The 15,933-nt window shown below is 64.6% G+C and overlaps 1 protein-coding gene across 5 annotated transcripts in view; it reads left to right on the forward strand.

Moving 5' to 3' along the window:
- Positions 1-25: 25 nt before the first annotated feature.
- NAV1 (neuron navigator 1) overlaps positions 26-15,933 on the forward strand; it is a 46,858-nt gene continuing 30,950 nt past the window's right edge. For 2 of the 5 annotated variants that reach the window (XM_085210644.1, XM_085210646.1), the window contains exons 1-4: positions 26-176; positions 6,156-6,663; positions 6,994-7,079; positions 9,595-10,332. In XM_085210644.1, coding sequence (XP_085066770.1) covers positions 6,182-6,663; positions 6,994-7,079; positions 9,595-10,332 — 1,306 coding nt within the window. In that variant the 5' untranslated portion in view covers positions 26-176; positions 6,156-6,181. Of the gene's footprint in view, positions 177-6,155; positions 6,664-6,993; positions 7,080-9,361; positions 9,461-9,594; positions 10,333-15,933 lie in introns of those variants that run through there. The other 3 variants (XM_085210645.1, XM_085210648.1, XM_085210647.1) reach the window with 3 other exon arrangements.

The raw sequence follows: 15,933 nt of genomic DNA on the forward strand, positions 1-15,933 counted from the left end.
GCTGCACTTCGGCACTGCGGGGGGCGGGTTGGGGGGGGCGGGGGGGGCCGGGCCTCTGCGCGACTCCGCCCCGCTCCCCGGAGCCCGGCGCCCGCTTCAATTCGCCGCTGCCATTGTGGAAGCGGCACCGGGAGCGGCGGTGCCGGGATGCGGCCGCGGTTCTGAGCGGAGCGGAGGTGAGCGGGGCCGGGGGGGGAACATCCCGCTGGGAACTCGGAGCTGCCTCCCCGTGTGTCACCACGCGCGTCCCGCAGCGTGGGCAGCGCGGCCGGGTCGGTGCTGCGGGAAAGGTGCCGTCCGCGGTGTCCCCCGGCCCCATCTCGGGGATCTCCTGCCCGTGGGCTGTGGGAAGCGATGGGGAAACCGAGGCCCGGGGCTGCCCGCGGTGTGACGCCGTAGCGGGGTGAGCAGCTCGGGGTTCTCACGCCCGACCCGCGCTCGGGAAGGTGCTCCGCAGAGCTTCGTGGTGACGGACGGCGCGGTGACGGCCGCTGCTCCCGGACGCGTCCCGCCGGGTTGAGGACGGTGGGGGGAGCGGGGGAGACTTCGTGGCGGTGCCGGGTCGGGCCCGGCCGTCCCCATCCGCGCCGCGGTCGGTGGCTCCGGGATCCCCGCGGGGCTCTGCGCGGACCGCTCGGCACCGGAGAGCCCGGGGGAGTTTTTGGGGGGGACCCGTGTGCGGCTCCACGGCTCCGGAACGCGCTCCCGTGCCGGGCTGCGCAGCGCAGAGCCCAGGCGGGTGTGCGGCGGTGCCGCCGATCTCCCGGGTCTCACCTCGGAAAAATCCAGACGGGAGAGAAGCCAGCAGCCCGCGCCAGGCTGGGTGTGCCGCTGCGGCTGCGGGGGGGCTCCGCTGGGCAGCGGCGTGGGACGTGGGCACACCACTGCCAGCAGCGGGGCGGGATTCCGCCTGCTGTCCCCATTGTTTGTCCCGGTTCCCGGCGGCTGGGATGTCCCGGGAGAGACGCAGCCCCGGGCTCACCGCCCTCCTTGTCCCTGCCTCAGTTTCCCTCTGTGCTTTATGGGCATCGCACTCCATCCGACACGGCCCGGGGATGCCTGGGGGGCGTAGGGCGGCTCCGAGCTGCCCCCGGCACTGTGCAGGCTGCTGCGGGGGTGGGGGCGGGCTGGGGGTTGTGGGTGGGTGAGTTTTGTTGGGGCTGCACCCCAAAAGCAATTTGGGATTGGGGAATGAAGTCCCCAGCCTCCTCCTGTGCTGGGTGGCTCCCAAGTGAGTCCTGAGGTTTGAGGAGGGGGCAGGGATTGGAGTGGGGGTGAAAGTGAGGATGGGGATGGGGGTCTGGCAGGTTATTAATAGCCATGGGGAGGCTTTTCCTGCCGAGAGCCCCACACTGCAGCCCAGGGACAGGAAAAAGGTGTTTCCGGCCCTGGGCTGGAGCGGGGCTGGGCCCTGCAGGGGACAAACGGGACCGGGGCCAGGTGCCCCCCCGGCTCCCTCCCAGCACAGTAGGGAGCAGCCCCGGCACCGGGCGGAGCAGTGATCCCACCCGGAGCTGGCAGAGGCTGCCAGGATGGTGGCACATCTTCTCGTGGGACCCAAGAGCCGATGCTGGGATACTGGACTGGCCCTTGTCCCTTGGTCCTTGCCACAGCCGGAGAGTCTTTGTATGCTCTGAGGTGGGACATGAGCCTGTCCCAGCCTCTCCAACTGCTCCCTGGGGCTGAGGGAGGGCCCCGAGTCCTACTCATTAACAGGTGGCCTCTAATGAGCTTTATGTGCCTGAGCAAAGGCTTTGGGGGCCGCAGCACGGGCTCAGGGTGGTGCCACGGCCGTGTGAGCACAGCTGGGTTGAACCCTGGGTTTGGGGCTGCTCGGAGGAGAAAGACTCGGCAGGACGGCGCTCCGGCTCCCTGCCTTCCCCAGCCCCGGCTGCCGTTCCCCCATTGCCACGGCAGTTTTCCCCCGCACCGCCACCGCGGCCGCATTCTGACCCTGCGCTGTGGCTGCGGCCCCGCGAGCGTTGCAGGGTTGGCTTTCGGGTTCGTGGTGTCCCGGGGCGCCGCCGCCCTTACGGGGCTGCGATCATCTCCGTCCTCATCCTCGGCTCCTGCGGACATTGGAGGCTCGGTGCGGATGCGGCCGTTCCGCGTCACCTCCGGCAGCAAAGCGGGGCAGCGGGCGGCGGAAGCTCCCCCAGTTCGGCGCTGTGCGATGATTCCCGGCTTCTCCTCTCCCCCGCCCCATCTCCACCCTCCGATTTTCCTCGCTTTGCTTTCCCCGCTCCCTCTCTGGACACTTTCCAGAGGAGATGTCTGTGCCACAGGGAGGGGAAAGGGGGGAAAGCTGGAGAACTGCCCTCCTTCGTGGGGGTGCTCGGGGGATGCCCAGGGGATGCTCTCTGCAGGAAAGCTGAAACTCCTCCTAGTGCGGTGGATCCGCGATTGCTCTATCAGCTGCATTCCTTTGAGCATGAAGGATTAATTTTGGATGTGAGTGCAGGGATGGGGCAGCGCGGGGCTGGGGGAGCTTTTTCCATTACAGCCACGTCCAGAGCACTGCCCTGTGGGGATGCTAATGGAGCCCAGAGATGCTGCTCCCACCCGGCTGCGTTGCGGCAATCAGTCTGAAGCCGGGCCGGCAGTCTGTCTGCATGCACTGCACACAGCAAACGCTGCAAACTCCTCATTAATACCGGCATAACGAGGTGTTTGCGTGGCACTCGCAGGCACTGCAGCTTTGCAGCTCGCTGGAAAATCCACTCATCCCATTAAGGATTCCTCAGGGCTTTTGCTTTCAGCTGCAGACGCCCATCCCGAGGAGCCCGGAACCGGAGATGAGGGGTTCGGTGGTGGCTGAGCTCCCTTCAAAGGGACCTCGGCACACGTGGGGGTCTCGGGCAGTTCTTTGCTGCAAGAGCTGCGCGCTCATGGTGTGAGAGATCGTGGTGGGAGATCCTGTGCTGCGCGCCCCGCTACCGCTGCAACTTTGTGGCACGTCGTGCTGAACCCTCTGCAGTTTCCCCAGCGTTACCCTGCAGCACTTCCCAAATCTTTCACACGCTCTGAAGGGGAAAAAAAGCACCTTTTGTTGGTCTCCCACGGAGCCGAGGGCCGCGCGGTGCCGGGACGAGTGATCGCAGCTGTCCCACCGCACGCGTCCAACGCGTCGCGTCCGCCCGCTTAATGCGCTCCGCACAGCTGCGTCCTCCCGCGCCGCTCCGCACGGACAGCGCCGGGAACCTCCCGGTTTTGGGGCCGAGGGTGGAGGGGTCGCTTCCGTCCGGCCGCACCGTGCCGGGGCGGTGAGCGCAGGGCGGGAGCCGCGCCATCCCATCGAGCTCAGGAGGACCTCCGTGCTTCCCGGGCCGGGTCCGGCTCCTCCGGGTGTCCCCCGTCCCATCTGCAGCCGTTGGCTTCCGGCCGCGCTCGGTCCCCATCACGGAGGAGTCCCGGGACGCGGTGGGCGGCACCAGTACCGGGGGTCCGGCGGGGCGGCCCGGAGCTGTCCAGCAGCGGCGGCTCCTGAACGGCCGCGGGGACGCGCGGCGCTCCTCGGGTCACAACTCACGACTCAGGCATTGAGAGCGCTGCAAACCTGACCGGGGATGGCATCGCGTGGAGCGGCCTCAGGGAGAGGCGGCCGACACGTGCCCGGTACCGGCCTGACCTGCAGGGCTCTCCCCGGGCCCAGCTGTGGCAGAGGAGGTTCTGCCGCCGGACCCCAGGATTTGGTGCTGGAGCCTGTCCAGCTGAGAGCTGAGCTTTGCTAACAGCACGGTGTTATTAAAGTGGGCTTAGTGCCTAATGGGATTGCCGTGGAGTGGCTGAAGCAGGGATTAGTGCTGTGGCTCTGCAACCATTGCTGCTCCGACACCCAGCTGTTCCGTCAGCCTGCAGCCCTTCACCCAGCATCTCCATAGGCACTGAAGCTGCTCCCAAAAACTTGCTGCTGGCCATCCTGTTGCTGCCTGCTGGCATTGCGTTGCATGCATGTCTGCAGCTCTGCAGGGTCCCACGTTCTGTGTCATGGACTCACTCCGCTCATTGCTCATTGCTCCCATCCCAGCCGTGCTTTGAGCCCCAAACCCCACTCTGTAGCACCGAGCCCTACACCAGTGCAGTGCCCAGCAGTGCACTGTCCCACGTGGTGACACCCAGCTGGGGGCAGGCCAGGTCCTGGCTGCAGCGCGGGGGATGGAGGCTGAATCGGTGGTTTGTTCCCCTCTGAAGGCTCCTTTCTCTCCTTGCCGCCCTCTGTTTCTCTTAGGAGAGTTTTATGTCCCTTGTGTCACAAGGAGCCTTTTCTTTGTCATCCTTCCTGAGTGTGCCGGGCAGGAGGTTGCATTGGAGCAGCGCCAGCCCCAAAGGCAGCATGGGGTCGGATCCTGCATGGAGGGGTTTTGGGGGATCCATGCCCAACCCATCTGAGCCAGGCTGCAAATGTCGGCATGGGAGGATTCTCCTCACCCTCCTGGGAGGACTTGGAGGATTTACGGTGATGGTGTGCAATCTGCACTGCCACTGCTTCCCATCAGTTAGAGAGTATTGAAGGCTACCATCACCTGTGATCCCATGGGACATCCTGGGGACATCCGGAGCTGTGGGTTCACTCAGGGTGGGGAAACTGAGACACAGCGTGGTAGTGAAGCACCATCAGAGGTGAGAGTCCGTGATTTTTTGCATCTCAGTGTGCCTGTCTCAGAGTCCTACTGCAGGGCTGAGCAACAGTGCCCCCCAAGCCCTATCATGGGGACTCAACCCGGGGCTCAGCCTCCAGGTCCGGGTGTTCCTTTCTGCTTGCCGAAACCACAGGTGTGAGGTGAGTTTTGACTCTATTCCAAGCGAGTTGCTGCAGCCCCGAGCACAACAGATGCCTCTTTGAAAGAGATGTGCCTCCGGGGCTATGCTGGTTTGCATTTGTCCTGGGATGAAGGACACGGCTCAGCCAAGGCTGCTTTGTTTCGCTTTGGTGCAGACACCCACCCCTATGGACCTCCCACCCCTATGGACCGCCTCACCCGACCCATCGACAGCTGCCCTGTCCCTGGGTTCAGTGCTCTCTGCTTCGGAGCAATGTGGAGCTCGGTGCTCCAGACCCACAGCAGTGGGGGGAGCACCCCCAGGAACAGCACCCCAAGCCCACCCCGCGTTTTGGTGCTCTGTCACCGAGTGTGCTGAGCCCGCAGAGCCAGCATCTCATTTTTATTAGGAGAAAATCACTTCCCTTTGGAGCTAATTGCAAAGGAGCCGCAGCACTGGGGAGTGCCTCTATGTAGGTCAGGCTGTAACCTGCGTGGTGACAGCGCAGTGATGTGGCACAGAGGGGACCCTCTGCACCCCGAGCAGCACTGCCTGTGGGCAGGAATTAAGTTGGTGGCAAGTTAATGGCTTGCTCAGAATGGGAAAGTGCTGCATCTCCTAGGGATGACTTTAATTTGTGCTCACTAATAAAATAATGGGTGATTAGCAGTAGGCTGCTTAGAATGGAAGGCTCCTCCTGAGTCCGGCTTGGTGCTCGGTGCTCACATGGCATCTTCGGATCCACGAGCATCCCTGTTCCCATCTGAGAGTCCCACGGTGTGACATCATGGGGCAGGACCACACTTGGCTGAGCAAAGGGATGGCTGCCCTGGGGCATGTGCTGTGCCCACGTGAGGGAATCCAACCTGACCGAATAGGTCGAAAAAATCCATAGAGATGCATCACAGCCCAGTGCTGAGTGCCCTGAGAGCTGTCAGGCTGCGGCCAGGCCATGAACAGAGCGGGCTGTGTGTGCCCCAGAGCCATCCATCAGCACAAAGCTTTGCCTGTTCTCACTGCTCCGGCTCCAGGTGAAGCCTCTGTGGGGCAGAGCAGCACCTGGGTGCCCTTCCCAGCATGTCGCCGTATGTCCAGCTATGCCCCCTCTTGTCCCTGCAGATTTGTTCATTTATTTGAGTTTGGGGATTTTTTTTTTTTTTTTCCTTGGGGAGCTGCAGCCTGGATGGTCTTACAGGACTGAGAAGTGGGCTGGGGTGGTTTTGGGGCCTAGGGGATGGTGTTGTGTGGCCAAGAGGGGTCCCTGCTACTTTGGGTCTCTGCCTGTGCGGAGACATGGGGACACAGGGACAGAGCTGCCCTTGTTGTGGCTGCAAATGGAGGAGGGACATCACCATGCCCTGGTTCAGCTCCTTCACTCTCCTCTCCTTCCGCAGTGCCTTCCTGGAGCTGCCTCACCAGGATGAATGGGACGGCCAACTTGGCCCCGACTGCCCGTGGCCACTTCACCTCCGCCATCCCGGTGCCACGATCCACGACCCCCAACAAACCACCTCCTGCAGTCCCCCCAGCCCGGCACAGCACCCCAGGCCCCCCTGCCTCCCACCGGGCCACATCCCCCCTGCCAGCAGCACCCCCCGGCCCCAAAAGCCTCAAATCCAGGCCCAGAGCTTCAGGCCGCGAGGCAACCGAGAGCCCAGGTGTACCCCCCCATGGGGGGCAGAGAGCCCCAGTGCTCCCCGGGAAGGGGGTGGGGGGAAGCTGGGTAGAGTGCAGCCTAAGGGGGCCTGGAGCCCACCGTCCCCTCGGGATGGCAGTGGAGGATGGACCCAACGCCGGCCCTATGAGCAGAAGCCCCATGTTTGGGTCGGGGACCATCAGCTTCTCCTCAGCCTCCCCGCAGAGCCGCCCTGTGACAGCCACTGTTGCCCCATTCCAGTACCGGTGAGTGATGGGGGATGTGAAATGGTGGTGGGTGTGGGGATGGGGAGGCCGGTGGGGATGGTGTGGGTTGCATCACTGGAACAGTGGGGCTGGAGGAATTGGGGCTGGGGATGCCCCAGCTGGGTGTCTGGTGGCATCCATGGGAGTGTGGTGGGGGGCAAGGGCAAAGCTGAAGGAGATGTGACACCTTGGGTACCCCCACCCCATGGGAATGGTGTTCTCAGAGTCCCCAGAGAGGCTCAGGTACCATGTCCCCATTTCTGGACGTCCCCATCTCTGGGTGTCCCTGACCAGCTGCAGCACCCACTCACTGCCCCACTCTGCCCCCAGGCTGCAGGAGGATGGAGAGCAGAATGCCACATCCCTGTGTGACACCGCTCCTGCTGAGGCGCCCGACCCCAAATCCAGAGCCATGAGTAAGTCCGTGGGGTTTTCTGCATGTACACGGGGTGTATGGGGGGGGAGAGTTCTGTGCACCCCCTGCTGCCCATGTCCTGTGCATGTGGGCTGTGTGGGAGTGCTGCCCCATGCCACAGCTCATCCTGCCCCATCCCAGGGCTGTGCTGGGGTTCCCCCCCAAAAAAAAAATAGGGTCAGCACTGCTGGGGGCAATGCTTGTGTGGATGCTTGGCTTTGCTTGCTGCCAGCTTGGTGCTGCTGGGGGGGCTGCGGGTGGGCAATGTGAGTCCTTGGGTGAGCTGTGGTCCTCCGGGTGCCCCTTGACCCCTGTGGTGGGCTCTGACCAGAGCCCAGGCACTGTGGGGAGGAGGAACTGGGGGCTGCAGGAGCTGCAGGCTGTGTTGGTAGTGCCTCGTGCAGGGCCTCCCAGAGCAGCTGGAGGCAGCTGGGAGCAGGGCTGGACGCGATGCACGAGCAGCTGTGGGGCTGAGGCTGTGCAGAGCATGGAAGCATCCATCCCCAAAGTGCAGCACGTAGCGAGCAGGAGAAGGATGGGGAGGGGGGAAGCAGAGTCGGGGGAGTGAGGACGGCCCTGATTTGGGGCAAGGATGATGCTGGCTGCACATCAGGGCGATCCTGTGGGGGTCAGAAAGCGCACTGAGGGCACGAGGAAGGGATGGGGGTCCCTTCCTGCCGCGTGGTGCTGCCGTGGGGCGGGCGCTCCCGGTGCCCGGCAGCCCAGGTTCAGCCCCGCCGCCCCCCACGAGGCCCGGCCGCCGCTTGGCTCCCTCTCCTCCTCTTTCTAGTTTTCCAGCAGCTCCAGGAATGACCCATTTCCGAGGAGGCGGCCGGCAGCCAGCTCACAGCCGGGCCCTGGCACCAGCAGCTCCCCGCGCCCGCAGCCCCACACGCAGCGCTGCGCACCCGGGAGGGCGCCGAGCAGCCGCGCGTTCCCCCCGACCCTCCCGCGGGTGGCAGCGCCTTGAGAGGTGCCGGGGACGAACCCCCCCCCAGCCTCCCCCCCGCGCTGCGTGGTCGGCTCCGCGCTCACGACGGCATTTTTCAATGAACCATTCACCAGCACTGCTCGCGCTTTGCTGGGCAAGCGGGGCTGCGGGGAACCCTTTATTTTCTGGGGGGCCGCTGAGCCCAGACGTGAGGTCTCCATCGCGCACCGGGTACCAGCATCAGCCCGCCGCTCTGCACTGCTTGCTTTGGGGTGGGTTTTTTGGGGGGCGGGGGTGCTGCTGCTCGCAAGGATGCTGGGGCGGCGGTTGCCAGGGCAGCGAGCGGAGGATGGCGGGTGCTCCGCGGAGGGCTGGAGCTGAGGGCGAGGCGCTGCGGGAGCGGCTGTGGCTGATGCGAGCGGACAGAAGTCGGTCAAAACCGCTCCCGGGACTGCCGGCAGCGGGGCTCAGCCGAGGGGTCCCGGGTGTCGGCACCGGATGGGGGACGGGCGGCTCTCAGAGCGGCTCGGGGAGGTTCGGGGTTGGGTTCGTAGCGCCGTGTCGTCCCCTGCCCGGACCCTCCTCGTGGGGCAACGCTTTGGGGGCAGATGGGCCTCGCTGGAAGGGCGGGGGGCAGGGGGAGGCCAATCCCAAATGACCCGAGCCCTCCCCCCCCCGCCACGGGCCCTGTGCTTAAGCAGCAGCTGCATGGCTTGGTGAAGGCTCTCAAAGCGGGGAGGCTCTGGGGTGCAGCGAGGGGACCCAACAGCTCCTTTGGGTGCAGGGCACCCATTGAGGCGCGCTTTGCTTTCCCTCCCGGTGGTGACGGGGCTGAACCCCAAATCTCCGGAAGGGGGGGGGCCGGTTTGGGGCCGGCTCTGGCGCTGCCCCCCGCCCTCCCGCTCCTTATCTCCGCAACGGCGATGTGCTCTAATGCAATATTTCCCGGCGGTTGCCATGGCAGCCTGCGTGAGGTCACCAAATAGACTTAATTCACCCCTCCCGAGGGACGGATAATTAATGAAAAACGATGATAACCAGATCCCGCTCCCCCGCTTTTCGCCCCCTTCCTTCCCCCGGGCCGTGCCGGGGTTGGGGGCCGTGGCGTCGCTCGGGGGCGGCTGCAGGGCCCCTCCCGCGGCCGTCGGGGTGAACCGGGGAAGTTTCCCCCCTCCATGGGGACGCGGGCGCTTTGCCGGCACCCCGCTGCTTTGCCACCCCCCGCAGCGGAGCGCTCAGCACCCGCAGCCCCGCAGCTCCCCGCGCGTCCCCGCGGTGCTCAGCGCCGCGCGATCCTCCCCCCCGAGCGCGCCCCCGCTCGGCCACGCCCCCCTCCGCGGGAGCGCGCCCGGAGCCCCGCCCCCTGCCCGCGCCCGAGGAGGGCGGGCCCTTTTTGTTTGCCCGTGACATTCCGCTGGTTCGCAGTGTCCCGCCGGCGGCGGAGCAGTGAGGTGGGGCCGCTCCGCTCCGCTCCCCGCGCCGCGATCCCCGCTCCCCGCCGGTGGGGCGGGCGCTGACGCCGCTCTTTTCTCTCTCCCTCTTCCTCTCTGTCTGCTTTTTTCCCGGCGCGCCCTCGGTGCCGCAGCAGCCCCCGGCGGGTTAAATGATTGCAGCGCGGGGATGCTGGGGAGCAACCTCAAGAGCCTTCCCGACGTGGAGCTGGGCGAGGAGGGCGCGGCGGAGCTGCGCGGCTTTCGGCGGGGCCCCGACGGCGGCGGCGCGGTGATGCCCAAACGGGCGAAGGCGGCGGCGGCGGCGGGGGGGCCGCGGGGAGCGGAGCTGCGGGTGTTCAAGGCGAGCAGCGCGGAGGGGCGGCTGCCGGCCGGCTCCAACCTGCGCAAGCAGAAGTCGCTCACCAACCTGGCCTTCCTCACCGACGCCGAGAAGAAGCGGCAGCTCTACGAGCCGCGCTGGAGCGACGACATGGCCAAAGGGACGGCGACCACCGCGGTGGCGGCGGGGGGACGGGGCGGGGGCGGCGGTCCCCGTGGCCGCGAGGCGCCCGCCATGTCGCGCAGTCTGTCCCGCTCCGAGCACTCCCTGCTGCCGCCGCGCCCCGCCGGGCCCCAGAAGCCGCCGCCCGCCGCCGGGAAGCCGAGCCGCATCCCCCGCGGGCCCTACGCCGAGGTGAAGCCGCTCAGCAAAGCCCCCGAGGCGGGCGGAGGCGGAGGAGGAGGGGGCGGCAAGTGCGACGACGAGCTGCTGGGCGGCAAGGGGCCGGCGGCGGCGGGGGCCGAGGAGAAGGCGTACCTGAAGGTGGACCCCGAGCTGGTGGTGACGGTGCTGGGCGACCTGGAGCAGCTGCTCTTCAGCCAGATGTTGGGTGAGTGCCGCCCCTCTCCCCGCCCGCAGCCCCCGGTCCTCCCGCAGGGTCGGTGCGGCGCGTAGGCGGAGCCGAGGGGGTTCGGTTCGTGGGCGAACGTTCCGGCGGCAGCTGTTGCGGGATGAGGAAATCCAGGAGATCCCGGGAGGCTCTGGGATCTCCCTGCTGCTTGGCCCGGGTGCGAGGCCACGTGCGAGGCCGTGCGAAGCGGGGCTGCCCCGACCCCGTGCGGGCTGTCGACCGCGTCTCGTTTCCGAACGGGACCCGAAGGCGCAGCTGTGCTCCGTCCCGGGGGCTGCCCTCGGCACGCGGAGGTCGGTGCGAGAGCAGCGGGGGGGGCCGCTCGGAGCTCCGTGCCCTCCTCGGGGATGCTGCGCGGTGCGTGTGAGCCGCTCTCACCCGCGGCTGCGTGCGATGCTGCGGCGGGGAGCGGCTCTGCGTGCTCGGGTCTCATCGCCGCTTCGTGGCTGAGCGCCGTGCCCGGCCCTCGCCTTCCCCTCCCTGCGCCCAATGCGTGGATGTGCGCCGACCTCCAGGAAAGCAGCGCTGCGTTCCCCTGTGCCCGCAGCTCCGGGGGCTCGCAGCTCGCGAGAAGATGGCAAGGATCTCAACGCAGCCATGGCGAGGCTGCTCGGAGCGTTCGGTGCGAGCACGGCAACTGGGGGCTGCGGGCCGGCACGGGACCAGCTGTGCTGCAGGGCTGTGCCTCGTGGGTCTCTGTGCATGCTGCGGTGTCCCGTGGCCGCTGTGCCTGGGAAGCCACAGGGTGAGCCCAGAGTGGGGCAGAGGTGCTGTGTGTGTGAGGTCGCTGTCGCTGCTTGGGGCTTTTTGGTGGCTCTGCTGCTGTGGGATCCCCGTTCCCCAGGTCCTGCTGGGTGCGTGGCAGTGTTACAGGAAGGTCTGTTCCTAATGGATGTTCATCACTGGTATCTGTGCCCCGGAGGTCTTGGTGTGCCCCTGTAATGCTGCTTTTGGGGGTTCCTCAGTGCCCTCAAGAGCAACCCTTGCAGTTCCCTGTGGGTGCAGGACTGGCCCAGTAGGAACAAACCCCCGTGCACAAAGTGCTCTACAGCTGATGGAGGTTTTGGGATGGTTCTCTGCTGGGGAGCAGCGTCCCTCCAGGCTGTGCTTCGGTTGCCCTTGGCCAGGTTGGATTGGCCCAGTGCTGCCACGTTGGGTGTGCGAAGCCTCTGCTCTGTGCTCCCTGGAGTTGGTCTTTCAGCCCATGTGCATTGCTGGGCTTCCCGAGGTGGGAACCACTGTTCCCTCTGGCAGGTCAGTTTGTCACTGTGCTGCTGTGCTGTTCCCCTATGTGCAGCTCTGGCCGTGTGCTTGCATTCAGGGGGAGCTGTGCTGTTGAATCGCAGCCGCTTCGTTAACTGAGCCACCAACGACCTGGCGTGTCCTTGACAGTCTGTGGAGCTCAGAGATGCTCAGGGGAGTGGGATGACAGCAGTGTGGTGGAGGCTGCTCTGTCACTTTGTGTGTGACCGCAGTTGGGCACGTGCTGAGCTCCTGGTGGTGACCCCTCACTGATCTCCTGCTGTGCGGGTGGGTGAACCCTCTGCAGGGATGGCAGCTCCTCTGCAGATCTCACAGTGTGAGCTGTCGCCCCGTGCTGAGCTGTGCCCACGACTGACCGTGGAGGGCGGTGGCTCACGGGTGCAACTCTGCATCCTTGATCTCCGCTCCTGAGCGCCCATCTCCATTCCGTGCTGCCAGAAACGCTCCCCAGCCTCTGCTGAAGTGCAGCGTTGGCCAAAGTTACAGTTTGTGTAGTGGTGGCCAAATGTTACCTCTCTGCAAATGTGTCACGTTTGATGGCACCGCAGCCTTTGTAGGGCTGGCAGAGGTGGCTCTGCACTTAAAGCAGAGCAGCCTGCGTAAGCTGGCAGAGGTCACCGGAGCACAGCAACCACATGTGCTTTGTAGAGGCTATTTCTAACATCCAAATTACACGTTGCACATCAAGCACAGGCTGAGCGTCCTCATCAAAGCCGGGCGTGCTGGTGGTTCAGGATGAAAGGCAGGGAGGCAGCGTGGCCCTGTGTGCTCACTGCAGGTCCCCGGAGCAGCGTGCTGCAGCCATTTCCATGGCCATCTCTTGCTGTCCACAGTGCCTCTGTAGTGGCTGCTAATGGGCAGAAGTATCGGGATGCTCAGAGCCCGGCAGTGCCTGGGGAAGCAACGTTCCCTGGAGTGTTTGCAGCACGGCCTTGGAGTGCGTGGCAGTGCTGTGCACCTCTGCTCGCTGTTGGGTCAAAGCCTGCACAGCTCTTCCATCCCCAGGAGTGGTTATTGCCTCTCCAAGCAGCGCGGCTGTTTGAGGCCGCTCTTATGTGAACGTTATTCCTCTCCCAGTGCACCCGTGTGGCAGTGGTGAGGTTGTTGGGGTGGGAATTTATTCCCTTCCGGCAGCAGAATGGAGCTCCAGTGTTCAGAAATAGGGTGAGGAGAAAGGGGTGATCCGTGCTGTTGTGTGATAATGGTGGTGCTGAGAAATCCATGCTGGTTTTTAAGGTTTCCTGTGGAAAAGCAGCAGAACAAACATCTGAAGGCAAAACTACTCTGAGATGGATTGGTGGAATAAATTCTTCCTCTCGGAGAGCTTGAAAATTGTTGTTTCACATGGAGCTTTCCCAGGGCCTGGCTGCGTTTTGCCCCCAGATCCAACGCTTGCCCACCAGAACAACGTGGCTGAATGCAAAATGGTTTTTTGGGGGGACCAACATCTGCCTGGCACCAGCAGGCTGCCCGCCCCCAGGGCTGTGTCTGTGCTGTGCACACAGGTTGTGGCCCTTCAGACCGTGCTGCTGGCGCTGTGTGCTGCCAGGTGTGGGGACGCTCCTGTTGGTGGCACTCACAGGAGCTCTGCCAGCTCTGTGCCTTTTGCAGAGTCCTGCAGCCCCGGCTCTGTGCCGCTGCCCTCCTGTGCCAGCAGCACCGTGCCCTCACTGCTGCCCTGCTGAGTTCCTGGGAGTTCCCAGCTCTGTGCTGTCCTGCACAGCTTCACAGCATGCAGTGCCATAGAGCGGCATCCCCCATCCCCCCCACCCCCTTTCCTGGTCCTTCCCCTGCCTTGGCTGGGGCTGTGCCCGCTGCTCAGGGAGGGGGATTGGTGCCAGGCCAGCACGGAGCCACAGCCTGTGCCCCTGGCACTGCGTCACCCCTGGGCAATGCCAGCACCCAGGGACAGCTGAGGGCACAGCCATGGTTCTGTGGGGTCCTGGCAGGGTTCTGCAGGACTGTGAGCTCTGCTCACATGGCTCTGTGGTGCCCGGTGACATTGCCCATCCTGAACCTCACTGTGCCACTGTACGGGTGGCACTGGGCGATGTGTTTGTGTGGCAGTGGTGTCCCCAGGATGCGCTCATGTGTGGCCTCAGATGCAGGTGCAGCTGCCTGCGCGCAGTGGGGATGGCTCTGTCTGTCGGGGTGGTTGGTCCCAGGTTTGGGTCTCGGGAGTGATGCTCAGGGAGGTGGGAGGTGAGATGTGGCTCAGTCCTGCTGCAAAGTCACGTCCTCCTCTGGTGTGCAAACACCCTCCTGGGAGAGCGCAGAGATGGGAATGGGATCTGCAGCAGTTGCTCCTTTGGGGTGCTCTGGGGCAGCACAGCTGTGGGTCTGGGGGCACAGTGCTGCTGCCAGGAGGGAGAAGGGGAGCAGGGCTTCCCTGGTGCTGCTGCATTGCAGCTCCCAGCCGGGAGCGGAGCTGGGAAGGCAGGGGATGCTGCATTGCAGGGCTGAGATTAGAGCTGTGCAAATGGAGATGTTGGAGCCGCTGTGATGCTGTGGAGCGGCGCCCGGCGTGCCCTCAGACCCTCTCATCCTTCCTCTCATCTCTTTCTTCCACGTTTTGTTTCACTCAAGCATTTCTTTCATTCCTTACGCTGCTGTTTGCCTGGTCTGATTGAGGCAGCAACGTGTTTCTTTTTAATTCAGAAGGGCTGAGATTCCTTTCTGGAAGAAGCAGTTGGAGCTTGGCGGTCTGGCCTGAGGCATCCCCTGCAATCACAGCAGAGGGAATGAGCACCTGAAGGGCTGCTCTGTCACGGTGTGTCCCCACACCAAGTCTGTCCTGGCAGCAGTGTGAGCAGGTGGAGGTTGCCGTGTTGGTGGAGGGGCTGCAGGAGGTGGCTGGGAGGTCGGGTTTGGCAGCTGTGGTTCCTCGAGGGTTGGGCTGTGGTGTCACATCTGCCCCAGCCCTGTGCCATGTGCAGCCCTGTTGAGCGCTGCCCCATGGGGTTGGGATCTTTGCTCGCTCCATTCCCTCCTCTGCACTCTGTGTTGCGCCAGGTCGTGTCCCCAGCTGGCAGCTGGCAGCGGACCCTGCAGTGGGGCATCTGGGTGAGCTTCTTCAACAGGGAGCTCCCGAAGTGTGTGTCCTGCCCAGCCCCGATGGCTTTATGGGAAGCCCAGCCCAGCTAACGCTGAGCTTCTACTCATGGGACCGCGGCATCCCACCTGGCAGTGGCTCAGCCCCAGAGCAGCACCGAGTCACGTTCAAAGCTGCAGCTCAGGTACAGCTCCATTGCCAGCTATTTATAGACGTGCGAGCTCTCAGCACGGCAGAAGCTGAGAATAACTCCTGATCAGACTCCTCTCCAAATCACACGCCTGCTGCCCGCGCACATCACCGCCTTCCTGGGCACAGCATGCGCTGTGCTGGGCTGCGTGAGGCCGTGGGTCTGGGAGCAGAGGTGCCGGACCTGGAGGTGGCATTGGCTCCTGGCAGCAGTGATTTGTCACCAAGGAGGTGCACAGGAATGGTGCAGGGAGAGCATCCTGCTGTGCATGGGGAGCGTGTGGTGGGATCGGTGGCGCGGGGGAGGTGTGGAGATGCCCGTGTTTGGCTCAGAGTGGGGGCTGTGTGTAGCTGGGGCCTGGCGGATAGCTTTGGCCCTCTTGTCTCTGGCAAATTCCACTTTGATAGCTCACCCTGTGTGATTTGAGGCTGGATGCATCACTTTCCATAGCACTGTGGTTGGTGCCAATGGCACCTGGACCCGGTGGGGTGCAGCAACCCCCCAAAATACCTACAGCATCTCTTGGGTTCAGCATTAGGGACCGGCGTGTCCCCAGGCCGGGTTTGGGGCTGCAGGAAGCACGGAGTCTGCGTCCTTCTGTCCTGCAGGCTGAGCGCGGCAGCTGGGGACCAGTTCACCAGCAGAGCAAACCCTCCTTCCTTCAGGGCAGGAGCATCTGTTGGAGGAAAGCAGACGGCCAGCAGCACCTCCAGCCATCTCCTCCTCATTTCCCTGAGCCCTCGGAGCTGTGCTTCTGCTGCGCTGTGCCAAGCAGCGTCCCGGTGTGCTGCAGATCCATCATCTTTCGGCCGCGCTCTGCGGAGCACTCAGAAACGCTGTGCTATTTTCAGTTAGTTTTCCAAGTCGAGATTATTGGCTTGTGGGTCTCTGTTCCCAGATGGAGAACATGTGGCCGGTTCCTGCAAGGGGAGGGGGATGGCCCCGCTCGTAGCACAGCGTGGGGGATGAGCAGGGGGTGTTGTGGGGCTGCAGGGAGAGCGGTGTGTGGGGAGGGGGAGCCTGGGCTCGTGCACGGGGCACAGCAGTGTGCTGGTGAGGGGACCCCGACCCACAG

The sequence above is a fragment of the Meleagris gallopavo genome, chromosome 28, assembly GCF_905368555.1.
Source record: "Meleagris gallopavo chromosome 28, MGAL_WU_HG_1.1, whole genome shotgun sequence".
NCBI classification, from domain to species: Eukaryota; Metazoa; Chordata; class Aves; order Galliformes; family Phasianidae; genus Meleagris; species Meleagris gallopavo.